The sequence below is a fragment of the Anopheles stephensi genome, chromosome 3 (genome assembly GCF_013141755.1).
Source record: "Anopheles stephensi strain Indian chromosome 3, UCI_ANSTEP_V1.0, whole genome shotgun sequence".
Classification (NCBI taxonomy): Eukaryota; Metazoa; Arthropoda; class Insecta; order Diptera; family Culicidae; genus Anopheles; species Anopheles stephensi.
In genome coordinates this window covers 51,342,809-51,361,834 of record NC_050203.1, presented here as the reverse complement: position 1 = coordinate 51,361,834, position 19,026 = coordinate 51,342,809, and the positions used below count along the sequence as shown (strand labels likewise).

General features: G+C 44.8%; 1 protein-coding gene across 7 annotated transcripts in view; it reads right to left on the bottom strand.

Annotated features, from left to right (window-relative positions):
• LOC118514511 overlaps positions 1-19,026 on the bottom strand; it is a 62,443-nt gene that overhangs the window by 15,236 nt on the left and 28,181 nt on the right. For 6 of the 7 annotated variants that reach the window (XM_036061452.1, XM_036061456.1, XM_036061453.1 and 3 more), the window contains exon 4: positions 527-746. The exons of the other annotated variant lie outside the window; for it this stretch is intronic. In XM_036061452.1, the coding sequence (XP_035917345.1) occupies positions 527-746 (220 nt within the window). The remainder of the gene's footprint in view (positions 1-526; positions 747-19,026) is intronic. 7 annotated transcript variants of the gene reach the window in all.

Here is a 19,026-nt window from a genome sequence, read left to right as displayed (position 1 = left end):
AAAACAACAAAAAACTACGTTCAATCATTCCCGCGTAAAAAGTCCCTCCCATCGGACTTCGAAACGAAGTTAGTGATGTTAAGGAAGCTCAGCTCTTTTTTTTTGTTCCTTCCTCTAAATGTCACTGAACCTTAGCAGGCCACCGAGTGTGTGCGATGCGATGAGGTTTGCGCGATATAGTATCGAAATAAGGCATCAAAAGTGAACCACCTAAAAGACCCCTAATTAACGACGAACGAACCGGCCAATACGCCAGGAAGCTTGTGAGCAAAACCGATTTGATTTGTTAGCCGCTTCAAGGCCACCTTTAGCGCCAGTGTGAAAGAGGTACTGAACGTTTTAAATTCAAACCAAGTAGCTTAAGTCCCGGACTAATGTAGATCAAGTCAGTTGGATGAACACTAATTATGCTTTGACACCTCTGGTATGACAGATCGATTGCAAGAACCAAGCATATCCCAAGGTACGCAAGTAGCCCGTCCAATGCTGATACTATAATTTTAAAACTATTCTATTAAGTACCTACCTCGCTAAATGCTCCATGGTGAGAAACATCCGCATACGTTCCGTTTCCACGGGCGGCAGCTCATCCCGTATTTCGACCAGCTTCAGATTCCGATAGCCCAGGACCTCGCGCAAAAAGATCGCGTAAATGCGTGACAGGATCTGGTGCGTGAAGCGGTTCGACACCTGCAGCGAGATCGAGTCGTTCTGATTCAAGGAGGCAAACCGTGGCGTTAGGTTTTCTGTAACGAGTGGTAAAGAGGCGAGAAGGGGGATTTCGAGTGAGTCACAAAACGAAAAACAAACGTCTATATACACTAGGGGGAAAGCAGAATGGGACCAGTGACAAAGTAACGAAACGGCAAGAGTGTTAAAGAACGCGCACGCATGTCTCCGAATTTTTGGGGGGATAAAATTAGATCCGGTGACCTTGCATTGGGTGACGATTCGCTTGTTTACCGCACACTGTACCGGTGCGGTAGTTTTCGCATGGAATCGATCGATCAGAAGTGCATACAGAGGCCCTGTTAGTTCACGCTTCTAATAGTGCATATTTTCTATTTTTGAAGTTTAAGAAAGAGTGACAGAGATGGGAAGGATGAAGACGTCATGGTTGTTTATCTAATGCTTAGCACCATTTTGTTTTTGGCATTGCCCTTTCCGCTCGGATTGCGTGAAGCGTTCTTGATTCTATGGTGCTGCTCCTTAGAGATTCTATTTCCAGAACTAGAACCTATCTTTTAAAACATTTGACATTTGCAGACTTGATGCATTTTCATTAGCAACTGTATTTATGAGACAGACAAATCAGCATAACGGAGACATGGAAGCCAGAGCTAGAGCTTCGCACTGCCCTGATGCAACGAATATGGATTACAGGGCTTCTCTCATGTACTGTTTACGATATAGAAACATGCAATGAAACAACCGACCACACCCGGGATAAGGTGCCCTTTCACGGTTCGGAGGAGGAAATGTCTCCCAACTGAAGTGAATGGAGAATTATTTGTAAGTTAGTTTTGACCAATACGACCATTTTGTTCGAAAAAAAGCATTTTTATGGTAGAAAAATACAGAATAATAATAGTTTTGCTGGAATAGTATTTAGAAGTGAACTGTCAAGTCTTCAAGAAAATTCAAATGATTGACTTATATTGTAGATTTATATTTTCTCTCGTTGCATTCTATTTTGTTTCAAATACTGCTATCAACTTTAATTTAATTTTTTGGGGAGTTTGACAACCCTGTGCTTTAAACATAAAAATGTAAATTCAAATCCATAAAAGTGGCTTTATTTCTTCTTCTTTTCCGCTGAGAAAAAAAAAGCTTCCCCCTGGCTTGGGAACGGGGAAATAGCAACGTAAAAATAGATGATACTCTGTATTAAATTATTTATTTCTTCCGGTTTGGAATGTTGCTGTTTCCGGAGCGATTTTTCCTCATCTTCGCTCCATCGCTCTCTGTCTCTTCTTTTTCCTGTGTGAGAGATCTCAACGCACTAGAGAGAAAAAGAAAAACAATTCACCATTTGTTAGGTGGCCGCTTTTGGGGTTCTTTTTTGTCCCAAGAGCCCTCGCAAGTCCACCGAGAACTAAAATCTAATCCGGAAAGAGCTTCACCAAGCTGACATGCAAAATAATCATACAGACGGACAGAAGAACGCATAGTATTCGTTGACTTTTCCCGCCCCAAATTTCGTGTACTGTGCTGGTCTGGGACGCTGACCGTGGTGGTCCACTTCGGTGATCCTATTTTCAACCGGCGAGTTGCAAGTTTATCGTGATTGGGTTCTATAGTTGGAAAGTGAACCGAACCCAACGGCGCTAGGATTTATGTTTCCAAATATTGGGGGGTTTTTTTTAGGAGAAAGAGAGTAATGGGACTCGGTGGACGTTTGTCACGGGTCCGTCCGGCCGGCCGGCCAGTGGGAAAACGTGAAAAGATCAAAAGCAACGATCGAATCGAGGAGAGAGAAAGAGAGAGAGAGGGCGAGCGAACGGACATTATCAGTCATATGTCCGAAGGTAAAGAAGTAGCTCGAGACATCTTAAGCGCGAAACGCTGTAAACAGCAAACCCCCAAAGGGATAACGGTCATTTCTTCCGCTCCGTTTTCGGCCGGGTGCCTTGCTTGTGAGTGTGGTTTTTCGTTGTCTTGTTGCGGACGCGATATACTAGCCGCAAAATGTTGACCTGAAAGACGCACAGCCATTCGAAGGATGCTGAGGAGAGGAGGGGAGGGACGAGTGGGGACGCTTGAGGGGGATGATGGTCGTTATAAAAAACACACACACACTCGTAGCCATGGCCACTGCTACACAGCTGCGAACAGATTCATCGTCGCACTCCCGCGGCACAGCAAGCTGATCATCATCATCCACCATCTGTGGGAATTATTTGTCAGAAAATTCAGTTCGGGAGCGGTTCGCTAGATACGCGCGCGGTCGCCCCACAAGCAACACCAAGAACAAGAAACTCGACAGAAAGCAAAAGTCATAGACGGTACACGAATAGAACTGGGTCTCGGTTTGGTTTGGTAAGCAAACGGGCAAGATACACCGAAGGGCGAGCAGAGCAAAATAAATGGCGAGTCTGTAAGTGGTACTAGCATTTTAAGACTGTTTGGCCGTTTGGATTGCTTTCTTTTCGAGCTAAAACAGCAGATATACCCTGTCACCGAGCTGTGCTGGTTTCGGCGCAACCGTCCGCCCATCCCTGAGTGTGGTCCAAGATGCAATGGATGTAGTAAGCATGTGGAAATTGTTAGAATAATTTGATAAGCGTACGGCACAAGCTGTGTCCCGAAAACTAGAAATGCCATGCTTATCTCCTTGGTTTTGCTCCACACCACATGACGTCTATTTGGGAGGACTATTCTTCGACCAGCTTGCTTCTATTGCTCTGTCGTAGACGACCCCACCGACAGCGACGCATCGTATTATCGTCCAACGAACTCACTCTCAAACAAACCTCCCGCAATTGTCTTATAGTGCCCAGTGGATGGGAAACATATCTAACAGTGATGTGTAGCAGCATAATTATGCTATACCTAACCGTTCGTCACGTCAACTCCACCCTCGTCCTCAAGGGCCTTCACCCTGGTCCCTGGCTTCTCTTTTCAGCACACCAAACTTCAGCCACGGTCAAACGATTAGGCTGTCAACTGGAGCGTTTCCATCGAACAACGCTCGGTGTAAACTGATCGTACCATTGCGTGTGGATCATCCATCCGTGCCGTGCTATTCCGCTAATTCGTGGCCATAGGATACAACAACAAAAACCGAGATCAGCAGTCGACGGATCTCAAGAATCCATTCCGGTGCCCGGTGGCTAAATTTCGGCCACTGGTCGATCGGTACACACGATCTTCGAGATTGGAGATCGTAAACAAGGGATCGTCACGCTGTGGTGGCGGAAGAATCCGCCCGAAGCCGTCCCGATTGTTGGCGGCGGTGGTGGTGTGATGGGTCCGTGAACTTGATCCCCAGCCGGGATTAGATGGTTGTAGTATGGCGTACAATGGGTGATAGAAAAAGTTAACGGAACTGTAATACAATCATAGTACTTTCAGTTTAAACATGATTCAAAGCTCAAGTTACAGGGTTTCGCATCATGTAAAGGAACTTTTGAGTAACTCGGTGGAATATTTCGTATAGATAATGTAAAAATGCAATCCAATTATGGAAAGTTGCAATCATAGAATGGAATGTTGCATTCAGTTAGGGTAAATTTGCAACTCGGGTGTGGAACTTGGCGACTAGCTGTGGAATTTCTGCCGACCGTCAAGCTTTAACAGGAATTTTTATTGTCATTGGATCGTTAGTTTACATCGTCACTAGTTAACCACACCGTGTAATACACATTTGAAGCAATTTTATGAGAAAATTTGTGGAAAATGTTACTGTCATTATGGCTTTTTCCACAGATAATTGCAAAATTCCACTCCGTCTCCGTTGCAAATTTCCCCTAACTGAATGCGACATTCCATTGTATGATTGTAACCATGCACAATGAGATTGCAATATTGCACTAGTCAATTAAAACATGCAAATTTTTCAACATGTAGTACAAAAATGTTAAACTTCATGAACTTATAATTCTTCCTTTTCTTGTGTGACTCTACCTAACTTTGCGAGAATTTGCCACATCTGGCTTTCCGTGACTTGATTTTACCCGTAGCTGAGTAGCCATTCCTGTGTACGGGGGGGAGGCGGTTCTGCGACGGTTTGAATGAGATTTGAACCCCCCCCCCCCCCTCCATTTTTTCCACTATTCCCCAATTAAATACGCTACTGTTGTTTTATCCCCGAAAATTATTCATCTCTAATTGCTTGACCGCGAGCTTCCACTTCCAACCGAACGTGCACTGGATGAGAATTAATTAAGCTGTAAATTGGAAACTTTTTTCGCCTTATTAAGCGATTCGTTAGTAGCAAAACTAGGAAAAAAAATCAAATAACTTATACAAATTACGAGCCGGAAAACGGAATAAGCTTTTACTGCTCCGTAAAGGTGTTGATCACTTTATACGCGTCTAAACGATGGCAATGGATAATAAAAAACGACTGTACTGTCTAGAGATACACGAATTAAAACGTCATTTGGCGAGTGGTGAATGGCGCTCGTCGATCGTTCCGGAGAGTGTAACGAGTGTCCCCAAACAATCCCCGGGCCAGGAGATCAAAGACAAATGGTTCACGGCTCACTGGCCGCCCCTGCGTAAAGACACATTTACGGACGGTCGTAGTGGATTATTTAACACATTTTAGAATGGACCCGTCGGTCGGTCTGCCCGGTGTCTGGGGCTCCTCCCGAAAACCTCGAGCAGCAGCGGCTATCGCACGCAGAAAGCGGCACCGAGGCTTTCTTTTTGCAATGATAGTGTCGTGTTGATAGCGGCGACAGTTAACCCAGCAGCTGATGACAACGAGTGTGAAGTGAAAGAGACACGAACCAGCAAAAAAAAAACGATAGAAGAAAAACACATTTACAAACATTCACATAGATTGGGCAGAAAGCAAAATACGCCGAAAACAAACACACAACGCGTCATCGTAACGGTCATCGCAATAGATAGTCCTGGCGGAGCGAATTTCATCACACTCATCCACCGTGTCTCGACGTCACCCGACAGTTACTTTGGTCGGCTTTTGTCGCTTTCAACCATTTTCCAAACTAGATCATGGCGACCCAAAAAAAGAAAAAAAGTATGATGCTTTCTGCACCAACAAAAAAGCTGGGCCTGATAAAAATAATTTCTTCACCCGCACTACCCCGAAACGAGGGCCGGTGCGGTGCAGTGTGTCTCGCGATAAAGAATGAAAGACGCCGGAATTTGCGCAGTCTGTCTATTTATTTATGCCGTCTAGCTGTCGTTTAAGCGATTAACATAATTTTTTTATGATCACTGCTAATTTTACTGCTCTCTTGCTTCTATCCCTTTGCGCGCCGTGATGTCGAACTGGCTGGGTCTAATCGGTCTAATTTCGTAGGCCATCTTCGATGGTGGCCGTCTCGATCTCTCGATGTTACGAATCCGTGATGCAAGTGAGTGGTGAAGCGCAATAATATGTAAACCACCTCTCGAAGATTCAAGAAACAACAAAAGGATATCGGCGTACGTCCGACACCAACACTTCGGGTTTGTCTGGGGTTTTTCCGGTTTTATTTTACATAACTTGCAAACCAAAAGGAGCACACAAATTCATTCAATAAATGAACGAAATTAAAATAGCTACAAAGCACGACACCGAAAATCGACACACAGATTCACACTTTCTTGAGTCGAATGACGTGCCCCAGTCTGTCTGTAGCGTTGTCCACTCGCAAGAGAAAGTGGATGATCTAGCGTCATCTTCTTGGTTCTCTTGCTATCGTCTACATTCCTTCCTTCGTTCGGCCAGGTGTTTGGATCAAGGAAGATTTTTTTTTGCTAAATTAGCATCAATCTATGCTACAAACTCCTCAAACACTCCAAAACACTAGCCCACTTATCCGTTGATCGAATCACTTTTATATGGTCACTTTGAGATTTTAGGCATTAGACGATTGAATTATTATTACAGTTCCTGTCTAATTTGATCTGTCACAGTCATAACAGCCATTACAAAATTCTCGAATTCTGAACCAAGTCCACTTCATTTCCATTTTTTTAATTTTGTTTTTAGAATGCTTTAATGTTATAGTATAAGCTAACTAAACATGTGTTTGGGGCCCTGGGCTTTCAAATGAGATTTTTTTTTGGGAGCCTCACTCACTCAATCACTAGGAGGGTTTGAATTTCGAAATCTGTAAGGGCTCGTATCACCACTTGGCCTCTGATTGTAGATTCGATGTGCTACGTGCCTCTAACTTTTATTCTGATTAGGGTCTCTAATGGGCTTGATAATCTATCACTGCCTTTAGGGTTCTCGAAATGAGCTAACAATATTTCCATCCAGCCATTTCTGAGCTCTGTTCTAGTTGAATGCAAATTTACAAAAAGAGGCCATTTCTGTTGCACTTCCTCGACGACACCTTTCATGATTTAAGATGTAATAAGATTAGCCTACAGTGTACGTAAGTTTAAACTGTTGTGGAGATGTCTGTTATCGCTCACGTTTTAGCTAAAAATGCCTGCCTGAGTAGCTCTCCTAGTGGGTAGACATTAAAAATCATAAAACCTTCATTCTTTTATGATTTTTCAAACCTCAAATTACTGTTTTCATTCCATTCTACTAACTACTCCATGTACAACAATGTTTACCTTCTGCCCTTAACGGCCTTTACTTTGTGTTAACCGAATCTCTTTTACTTTGCTTAATTGCCATTTACTATTTATTGTTTTTTTTTCTACTCTCGCATCTCTACTACGCCTTGATTGTAGCTGTTCACTTGTAAGAATCCCCCTTCCCTTAAAACAGATAGCACGCGACGACTCCTTCTCTGCAAGAGTGGTTGAAAATATCGCCTAAGGGTTGGGTAGAGAGAGGGTACGCACAACACTCCGTTGAGCAGAAGCTGATGGAGATGAGCGCGACGTCTTTAGCAGTAAGTAGGCTGTGTTAATTGTTGATGTAAACCTCCCCGTAAAGCCGCCAGCTGTTGTGTGGTGGTAGTGCCGCTTGCTTGAGTGTGTTTATTTATTTGTATACTTGGCCTTTGTGTACATTTATATGACGCGAGGTTTGATATGCAGCACAGTGTGAATGGTTGTTTGTTTTATTTTGTTGTGTTGTGTTTTACGCCGTCGTTAGTGTTTCATTGATGGCCGGGAGGATTTACCATTGCAATCGGTGTTATTATGTTAAAGATCAATGGAGTGGTCGTCCCCTTCTACGCACTTTTTTCATACGATTTTTATGTTACTGTTGTGTGAGTGTTTACAAAATCAAGGTAAATACACATCTATAGAGTTGGTTGATTGCGAGTTTAAGAGATGCTCTGTTTACATGTACGTGATTGTTGACTTCCTTACTCTTATGAAAAACATTTGAAGATTTCGCGGAGTTTCGGATCGATGTGTGTTGCAATATTTACCAAGCGTCGTGTTCAGATTCCAAATTCGAAGAGAGATATAATTGTGTTTCCTGCCCTATTTATAAACTTTCTGAGTGCCCCCCACGCGAGCGACACTCATCCTTACTCACTGTATACTTGAAATATTTCGTTTATCAAAAACTTGACGAAACTAGCTTTCGTCAAGTATGGTGTGACGTCTAAGCGTAAACAAAACATCTAAACGTAAACATACTCCCCCCCATGACAGAATGTCATAACAAAATAACTAACACGCGGTACTAACAGGACGGTTTCGCAACAGGTAAAACGCAAATTTTCGTAACAGGACGCGTGACTAATCCCTTTGCCGTTTTCAGCTTCACTACACGAGTAAGCTGATTCTCTCCAGGGTGTACATCAATGATGCGCGCCAGTGGCCAGCGGGTGATGGGGAGGGAATCGTCCACAAGGATGACCAGCCTGCCGGGAACGATTTCGCATCGAACCGCAACCTTATTGTCCTTCTGCATTTCCTGCAAATACTCGGTGGTCCAATGCTTCCAGAAACGTTGCACGAGTAATTGCCAGGTTTGTAGTTCATCCAAAGTGTAGGTCTTCAGGCGCGTGTAGTCGGGAACGGGGACGGCGTACATGGAAGTACCGATCAGGAAGTGCGCAGGAGTAAGCGCGGCCAAATCGTTCGGGTCATCCGTCATCGGCAGCAAGGGACGCGAGTTCATCGCCGCTTCTATCTGCTGAAGAACGGTGCTGTACCCTTCGTAAGACAGCCTCGAGCTGCCCAGATGCCGGTAGAGATGTCGTTTGGCTGTCTTCACCGCAGCCTCCCACAATCCACCGAAATGTGGAGCCTTAGGTGGAGTAAAGTGCCAGGTAATCCCCATGTCAGAGCAGTTGGTGGCGATGATGTTTTGCTGTTGCTCACTCTGAAATAACTCAAAAAATTCTTTTAGCGCGTGTGACGAACCTTCAAGTTGTTTACGTTGTCGGAGTGTATATCCGACGGTAGCCCGCGCCGGGCTGTGGAACGGTGTAAAGCGGCCAAGAACCCTGCAGTGGTGAGATCGCTGACCAGCTCCAGGTGAACCGCCTTGGTTGCAAAACAAACGAACAAAAACAAATAACACTTGGCAGCGGCAGCTCTCTTGTACGTCGGCTTAAGACAAAATGGGCCGGCGTAATCCACTCCAGTAACAGAAAACGGCCGGCTCGGAGTGATGCGTTGATACGGAAGTTGGCCGGTTTGTTGTTGCACTAGGGCGGGATCCTGTCGTATGCAACGAAAACAATTACGGACTACTCCTTTCACTAATCTCCGTCCGTCGAGCGGCCAATATTCTTCTCGAATCTGGGAAAGTAATAGTCTTCCCCCGCCATGCATCAGCTTTTCATGAAAGTGGTATGCGATGAGACGAGCAAACAGATGGTTCTTGGGAAGTAAGATAGGGTGTTTGAACTGGTAGGGAAGCTGTGCAAGCTTCAATCGGCCACCCACTCGCATTATTCCTTCCTCATCGAGGAATGGTTTCAAGCGCCGTAGAGGTGAGCGCCGCCCTATAGTTTCTCCCTTTTTCAGCAACCGGATCTCCAATGAAAACTCGTCTTGTTGCGCCAGGATGCATAATGTGAGTTTAGCTGCTTCCAGGAATTTATGTGTGATCGCGGATGAAGTAACTTGTGACGATTGTTGTGTGCGTGTCCGACGAATTTCAATATCAGCTTCGGCAGCCAGCAATGGATTCGATATTGGCCAATCAAAAGCAGGTAGCCCCAACCACTCGGGACCACAACTCCATATCGACCTTTTCAGCATGTCCACTGCTGACATCCCACGAGATACCAGGCCGGCGAGATTTGTTGAGCCGGGAATGTGTTTCCACTGACGAGGACGTGAATAGTTCTCGATCTCAGCAACACGATTAGCCACAACGGTTTTCCAGGTGTTGGGTGGTGACAAAATCCAATTTAGCGTGGTAACGTGTACGTTACTCGTCTTCAAACTTAGCCGTTTAGCGAGTCGATCGCTAGTTAGATACGGCTGCGATGCGCTGTCCAACAGCGCGCGCGCAGGATGAGCAATTCCGAAATTATCAATAATATTCACGAAAGCAGTTTGGAGCAATACCTGCTCGGGTGCTTGCTGTAGTGCTGCTGCAAATGTGCGTTGTGTGTTATCGGTGGCCGTGTGATCGTTAGCGGTGTTGTGTGTGTGATGTGGCGGAGCTGTGTCACTAGGGCTATTCGGTGTGAAGTGCAGTTTTGTGTGGTGTGCCAAATTACAATACCGGCATTTGTAGTGCGCCGGACAATCACGAGCCGCATGATTCTCGCGTAAGCAATTTGTGCATAAACGCGCGGTCATCGCGAAACGATAGCGATCCTTAGGCTCCATTCCTTCAAATCGTGGGCATTTTAGCAATGAATGCGAGGAATTGCATAAAATGCAATTTGGCGTTTCATGTGACGTGGTACCAAAACTAGTTTGACGCGGAAAGGTTATTCGCCGCGAGTGACTCAGTTCGTGACCCTGTGACGTATGATGCGCGATGGTGGGAAGCTTGATGCCCTTGAGTGAGTTCGATCCAGTGCTCGGGTGCGCGGTAGGAGTTAGCTTTGCCTGCAGTTGAGATTGGACACGAATCAATCTATTCTCGAAATTCTCTCGAAATGCAGCATTCTGCGTTGTTTCTTCCAGCGTGGAAGCGGAATCCTCTAATTCTTGTTGAACACTCTCTAGGTCCTTGCATAATGTTTCGAATTTTCTTAAGCGAACCTCCACTTGTACTTGATCCCGTGCGTGAACGAAACTATCCAAAAATTTCTCGTACCGAGTAAGGGACGCCAACAAAATTGTCCGACGGGACGCCAAAACAACGGGTGGTACGGGCATTGTGCAATCGTGTGTGTGTATGTGCGTGTGAGTGAGTGACCTGCAGTGTAATGCGTGATGCGGCAAAAACAGCTGTACGGTGCACGAAAATCCAAACGAAATGTGGTACGACACAGAAAACGGTGAACGATGGGTCGATCAAACTCGCGAAAGCACCAGAAATTCGAGCTATATCCTGGTCACGGCACCATGAAGATTTCGCGGAGTTTCGGATCGATGTGTGTTGCAATATTTACCAAGCGTCGTGTTCAGATTCCAAATTCGAAGAGAGATATAATTGTGTTTCCTGCCCTATTTATAAACTTTCTGAGTGCCCCCCACGCGAGCGACACTCATCCTTACTCACTGTATACTTGAAATATTTCGTTTATCAAAAACTTGACGAAACTAGCTTTCGTCAAGTATGGTGTGACGTCTAAGCGTAAACAAAACATCTAAACGTAAACAACATTTTTATTATACGCGGTTCGAACTGAGATCGTCTGACGTCTACTACTACTGTCTACTACTGTGGCTACTTTGTCATATTAATTTTTAGACTTGGGTTCAATTTTCGTCCTTGCTATTACAGCATGCCATTTATTAATCATCCTTGTTCATAGCTCCTCTGCAAATGGAGCACATTTTGCTTCTCAATCACGTACAACGCATTTATAATCCAATTTAAGTTTTTCAAACAAACAAATTTCCCGCACATCCTTCCTACCGTTTGCCTGCCTGTATTACCCCGACAAGATTGCCCATCCCAAAGACTCCATTAACTGCGGCATTATAATTCATTTTTATTGAGTGTCTCCGCACTACTGGTAGTTACGCGTCGTGCTCCTCTCGCACGCTATTATGCTAAGGACCGCTCGCATCAAAGAGGTGGTTGGCGCCGTTGGGATATGCAGTTTAGTAGCTTCACAACAATTACAATTTGCCGCCCAGCACCCCCCGGTTGCGGATTACATTATTGTTGGCGAACCATGGTAAGCTTCTTGGTCGGGCTGGTCCACGTAATCCTTTCGGCTTGATGTCTGTATTTGCCGATTTTATTGCTTCACGGACGAGCAGGATTACAGCCGTCTCCTGCACGGAGCCCCTTACATCGTAAATCGTTGTTCAATTTATGTTCGAGACATAGTCAAAGGCATAATGCAATCGGAGTGACAAATCACAGATTGTCCTTCCTTATGCGCATAAATATAGGCGGAGACATTGGCGGTGCCATGCGCTTCGGTGGCATCATGCCAACATCTCATGTGTATTTTTTTTTTTTGTGTTGTCTTATACGAAAAGGATTTCCGCATACAGAACAACTCCCTGGGAGACTGAACATACGGGGTTCGTATGTAGTGTATGTTAACCAGACAACGAAGTCGCATTAGAAGATTCTCAACGAGTCTGGTTTTTTTCTGTCTCCCCGGATTTTACTACTACATCCGGGTCACCCTGTCAAACGCTTGTCTCTTAGTGTGCGTATGGTAGATGTAATTTCCATACAAATATTTAAACATTTCCCAACATTGGTCCCACAGTACGTCAACCCCGGCGTTTTTTTTCTGGGTTGTCCTTTAGCATGTCCTTGCCCCGGCAACGGCAATATGCGAAATATGTGATGCGTAATACCCGAAAAACGATACACACTCACATACGGACGGAATTTACTGAACTGATACAAACACATTGCTATGCATTAGGGACGATCCTCATTTCGCTCGGGCTCGGGCTTTTTGTCTTTTTTTATCTGTTAAGCCCCATAAATTGTACTTAAAAGAGCAAACTCGCACCGCAATTCGAATTATAGAAACATAAACAGTAACATCTAATTACGTCGCTTACGTGGATCCATATGAGCGTGGCCAGCCTCCCGCCGGGCGCTCTAATTGGCCCCGCGTTCTTCACGCACACGAAAGTAATTGAAAAGGAGCCCCACGACGACGCTGGCTCATAAATTATTTCATTGCGATCGTAAAATATGCTGCGCTTATTTACTGTTGGCATGCCGGTGTTGGCAACTGTGATTGTGTGAGGTGGAGTAGTGGGACTCCCTCCAAAAAAAAAAAAAAAAAACACAAACACACACATACGGAAACATATGCGGCATCTTGTTTTTCAATGGTCAAGCCATCCCGGGCCATACTACGGGGTGGCTACGGTGGAAGCTTTCAAAGAGTTATTTAATATTTGTTGGTGGTTAATGCCTATGACGTTGCGTTGCGGATGTCAAGGGCAAAGAAAAAGGGTCAGTCAGCAGTAAAAAAAGGGAAACCGGAAATACCCTAACCCACGCTGAACCCCGGAAGTGCTCAAAAGGTACTTGAAAAGGTAATTCGAGAGTTGTTTGGTTCTTTTTTTTTGTTGGGGTTTTTTTTGTGGCAAGGTAAATTTTTGCTTAACCACGAGTAGATACGAGATGTCGGAAGCAGAGCGTTGGTCCTCCTAGTGACGACACCGATAGATAGGGCACGGGAAAAAAAAACAACCTGAATCAACATGATAAGGATTGGGACATGCGGTTCGGTAGCAGCAAATGACCTTGAGAAGGGTCGAAACGGGAAGCGAACCGCCATTATTCAACCTGCGTTCCTGTGCGGATTTAGCTGAGAGTGAGGTTAAGATAGAAGGTGCGTGTAGAGAGCTTCAGCTTATTCACCTTTGCGCCTTTTTCCGATAACCACGCGAATTCCACATGTATAAGCCCATCAATATTTAGATAGCACGTGGGATAAGCGTCATCTTAGGATAGTGTACTAAGGGGACACCAGAAAAGGCAGGGTTTCTTGAGATGAAATTATTAACGCTACTAACAACGGTAGAACTTAACAAGAAGAATTGAACTATAATGAACACATTCAAAGACGCTTACAAAATGCGGTCTAGGACATATTAAAAAATGATGTAATTTTTATTGAATATTTCAATGATGAATAATCCCGGTCGTTCTGGAAGACGCATCAACGCCATTACTCCATGTCGATTTTGACCAACCACACCTTCTCTGTCAATGAGTGCGCTCCAAAAAGACTTTAGGGGCTAGGTCGTCGGGTGCCATTCTCATGACATGACCAGCAAAAACGATGGTGAGATCATCGTTCAACTCGTCATGGATAGACTCCATGTCTCAGAAGCGTATGTGTGTACTGGGACTATCCATACATATTATATATAGCCCCAGTAGTCATTCTTGGCGATAGACTTTTTGACGAAGGAAAATATTTTCCAGTAAGCTGGTGCGTCTAATTCTTTCCTTATCAACTCAGCCACAAACAGGCACTGAGCTGAATTGTGCCGTGCTTCTATTACTGAGATACACTTGTTGCGCTCAAAACGCCTGAAGGTATGCAACATCCAAACATATCTTTCTCACTTAAATGTCTTACTGGATATTTTGAGGGACAGCCGTTCTTTATTTAAAAGACACTAATATTAGGGAAATAGCAACCCCCTTGGATTATTTAAACAATTCCAATATGTTTCGTATAAGATCTTGCGGCGAAAATCAACCCTAACTCCAACGTTACATTTTAAACAACTAAGTGATTTTATAATGTCCTCTAACTGTTGTGTTTCACTTGACATTCATGTCATCCATCTCTCGACAGAGCTAACAAAAATGATTAATGCATTGTGTGCACGGTAAACAGAGTGTCCCTGTGTTTTCCACTCCAAAACCCCTGTAAACCAACAGGCAATAGCAGCAAAGTAGATCCCAGTTTCGGCACTCTTTTCTTCCCCATTTTTTGTTGTTGTTGCTTCTCCTTCCTTGGAAATGAAGGGCAAAAGGGCCGATAGTGGTGATGGCAACTCTCGGCGTAAGATGTGTGTTTTTCCTTTTTTTTCGTTTTGTCCCCCCCAGCTTGATGAAACGTGAAAGCTCCACCGAAAATGCGTAACTGGTGATGCGCAATGGAGCAAAATCAACCGAAAGCCAGCGCTCCACTGCGTCGCAGTGGCGAACGCACGAAACGAACGCATGGTGGAAACACACACTTTGCGGTGGAAAACCGTACGCCAGGCTCGTTTTCTTCCGGCGGTCGAGCGCTCCCAACGCATCCCCGCAGTATTGTCGTTTTGCAGGCACACTTACAGACAGTCAGAACTAGCGCACCGGGCCACAGTATGTACAGGAACGGATAGGAGGCTTTACTTTTGCGTTCATTTTCATTCCACTGGATCCGAGTCGGTGAAAACACAGAGAGAGAAAAAATCGAACAAAACAAACAGCAAACTAAACGCGGCAAATGAAATGAGACGCAAGTGCGTCTTTTCGCACCTTCCGGCCTTCCTTGTAAAAGGGACGAATGGTTGAGGCCTTTTTGGAAAATTCTGCAACCGAACCGGAATAGATGGGTGGAAAACTGTAAACAGAAACTGGCCCGTATTAGACCGTGTTCGGTATGTGTGTGTGTGTGTGTGTGTGTGTGTCCAAGTTTCCCTTTTCCGACAGCTGACCTTTAATGTCCGCAAATGGTAAAGGCATGGAGGAAAATAACATTGCTTTGAAGAAAACTTTCAAAGCGTATAAGGATTCTTTTTGTTTTGTCCTTACCGTTCAAGGAATTCCATCGCATACGCAATTCGTGAAAAGGTAGCCTTAAGGTAAATCCCATAACACGGTCGGTAAGGCTCGACAAGTGACTGGGACGTCTACAGGGTCTACCGATCGATGAAGAACCCCGTACGCAACGTCAGGATTTTCTTGGTGTCCGCGTGCCGCCAACATTACGATACTGCGTAGTACGTTGCGTTCGAGCAGGCAGCGTTTGGCAGCAAAAGAGAAAAAGTTAAGCCCACCTAAGGACAGCTTGATGGCGGTGGTAAAGGAAAGAAATATCACGGGATACATATTTTCCCTTTTGATTTTCTTTCCCCAAAGCTTCATGGGACCGCGTAGAATGGCCGGTCGGACGATTCGGAGTCGTTTTGTCAGTCGCGCCACCAGCAACGAGAAGTGGCTTTCGTGTGTTTTGACGAATGCTTCTCATTGTTCCTTGGTGACACTGTGTCATTTTGCTTACTTTTCCGGCATGGTTAAGAAGCAGCGATTTATTTAAATATGAAAAATGATTTTCCCACCGGGCAAAAAGGTGTATAGCGGCGTTGGCTGGCTGGCAAGCTATCTCGCACCCAAATGACGCTCACAAATTGTCTCCTTTCGCTGTTGTGCCGGCGAAAAAGGGTCCGACCTTCCCGGTTAGATTTTTATCAACCGAGGTAGTAAATTGTTTAAGGATGCAAAAGTTGACTCGTATCTCCACCACAACATCCTTGGGTCTCGGGTCAGGACCCACTACCGGAAGCCTTCCAATATGGTGAAAATGAGCGTGCGTTTAGTGTAGGAAGACTTTCTCAGCCGGCCGTGTTCGTATGCGTAAATGTATGCGTATCACATACACCAACCGTCGAAAAGGAGCAACGGTCGTACTAGACCTGACGAAAGGGTGCAATTTTTGCTGGCTCTCATACTCCACGACGTCCTCGAGCAAGCTTGATAACACATTTTTTATCGGTACTGAAACATTTCATCTTTCCCGCCCGGAATGTTGGTAAGTTTGCTTTGGTGAGCCCCAAAAGCCCCCAGTACTCGGTGATACTTTCATTTAGATTAAATAATTTTGCTTGCGAGACCGGTTTTGTCTGCGTTATCAATTTTCCAACGTCCTTTCCTTTTCGTTTTCTATTCCTTTGCCCGAAAAAATCCGATCGAATCGATTTACCTTTCTGGCGGTGATGAAAGGTCGGCAAATTTTTAAGTACAATATATTAGCATTCCATGCTCGCAAAGATCGCATTACGTTAAACGCTCCCAGATTAGCTGAGAACCATTTAGGGGTTGAGGAAAAGAGCGAACCGGGGACGCGTAATGGGCACAGGGAACGATGACAAGGGTTTCGGTAAGTTATTTAGAGGCATTAAAATTGTATACCACAAGTAATGATTACAGATTATAGACGGTCGCCATAAAATCGACATTTGATGGGCATTCGTTGAAAAATGGTGGACATATTTCAATATCTGCTGTTTCTGTGGCACTATACGGTCTTGGCCTACCATTTCTGGCTGGATATGCGGTCCAGCGTCCGGAAGATGGCCTGCCGAGTAGAGACTCTTCCGCCAAAGGACCGCACCTGTGGTATTTTACGTGCAAGATTTCGATTCAATTCAGAAATTTTGAGTCACTTAGGGAGAATGTCGCAACTGTTTAGTAAAAAAATTCAAAACTGTTGTGGAAAGTTGCAATCATACAGTGGACTGTAGCAATCGGTAAGGGGAAAACTTGCAGCTGAACTGTGGAACATTACATGCAGCTGTAGTTTAAGGAAGTTTAATAACCTGTTCCTATTGAAATGAGTCTAAACCTATTTCATTTGCTACAAATAATTTCATTTAAGCCTTAAAAAACAGTTGATAAGGACAATTTTACATAAATATAATCTCTACTAATTGGAAAAAGACTTAAAATCATCTTTGTCCTACGTTGCTGAATGCTTAATGACACGCAACGACCCACCAACGGTTCCAATGGAGATGAGAATTAATTCTCCATCAATTCTAATTCGATTAATAGCAATCGACCTAGAGCATCTGAAAATGCTCTAAAACGTTTCCGCGAGAACCACATCCCGAGGTGCCCGTGGTTTTATGATACATCGCATTCGTAATCAGGGTGCTTCATTATGCTGGAAACGATTCCACAAACTAGCCCTTATACACACACACAGGTCGCTCAAAACGGAACAACTTGAACAACAAACGATAAAGTACACTGGCTGCCAATCGAGATAAAGATAAAGCTCGCGGTCGTACACTGGGAAGGTTTATAAACATGAAATAAAATCCCAAAGCTCCAGGAAGGCTCAACAACTCGGACCAGGAAACTGTCAGCCCGCTCGTGAAGGGAATAGTAGGTATTGGACCCGGGTATCGGTTTACAAATCACCGCTCCACCGCAGTTCATCATCACTCTGCGAAATGTTGCGTGTCGTTGTAGAAAATAAAAACAATCTTTTTGGCGTCTTTGATCACGCCTGATAAAGCTTACCTGGGTGAGCGAGTGTTTGGTGGGAAAATTTATTTACCTCGTAAATGTCCGAATGATGAATTGCGGGAATATCACCAATCGGTACCGCTGCGGGTCCACGCAAATCGGCACTTTGTTTTATTTAATTTTTATTTCCCAAAACATTCTCCCTGCTGCTCCGGACGTAACTCACGGGCGGGAAAGGTTTTTCGTTCCTTCTTGTGCGAATCAAAGCGGGGAAAGCAATTCGGCCAACAATCGTAAAATTGAATTAAAATCACGATTCATCTCAGTCCGAAATGGAGTCGCGCGGCCAACCAAAAACCCACCCCAAAAACACTAGGTTACGAGCGTCATATTTCTAACTGAACCGGATGGGTCCACCGGCACCATTCCGAGCTGGCCGAAAAGAAAAAAGCCTGGACAATCGGGAAAGCAAATGGAAAGTGTATAAAACAACGCGAGCAAATTAGACGATGAAGCTGTCAAAACATATTAGCGGGTACGCGTATCGGTGTGGAAGAAAAATCATCTTCGCGTGTGGGAAAGAGAAAAGCGTTCGACGAGGCAGTTAATTTTACACTCCATTCGGAACTGGAACTGGTTAGCACGGTAACAACAGAGCACACCAAAAAACCTATCCGCCCCGGTCATGTGTCACGCTTCCAAAAACTGGTCTCCGAATGCTTCACACCGGCGGCGGAATGATAGCGGCTCATAAAATAGTCATTTTTCACACCGATTTCATCGTGTTCCGACCGGTACTGAGGGCCAGGCGCCGAAAGTCAAGTCGTCAGGCGTCAAAACTCTCGTGTCATCTGTCAGTCCACCACCATCGCCTGCCGGCGGTTTCCGCCCCTTTGGTGGTGGCGGAACCGACAAACCGTAATTGTTGATTGATGACCGTTAGCCGTTGTTGCGTTCAGAGCAACGACGCTTCTGCACGGTAAACGGCCAACAAAAAAGCGTACCGTCTCACCACATAATCAGCTCGATGCGCATGTTTATTGGCTACATCTTGTCAAACACAATTTCGGGACGCGCTTTGCGTTTCGAGAGTGAGTTGTCGTTCGAAAGGTGGTGAAAATTCTTTTCAGCGATAAAGTCATGTGCATGGGGGCAGGTTGGCG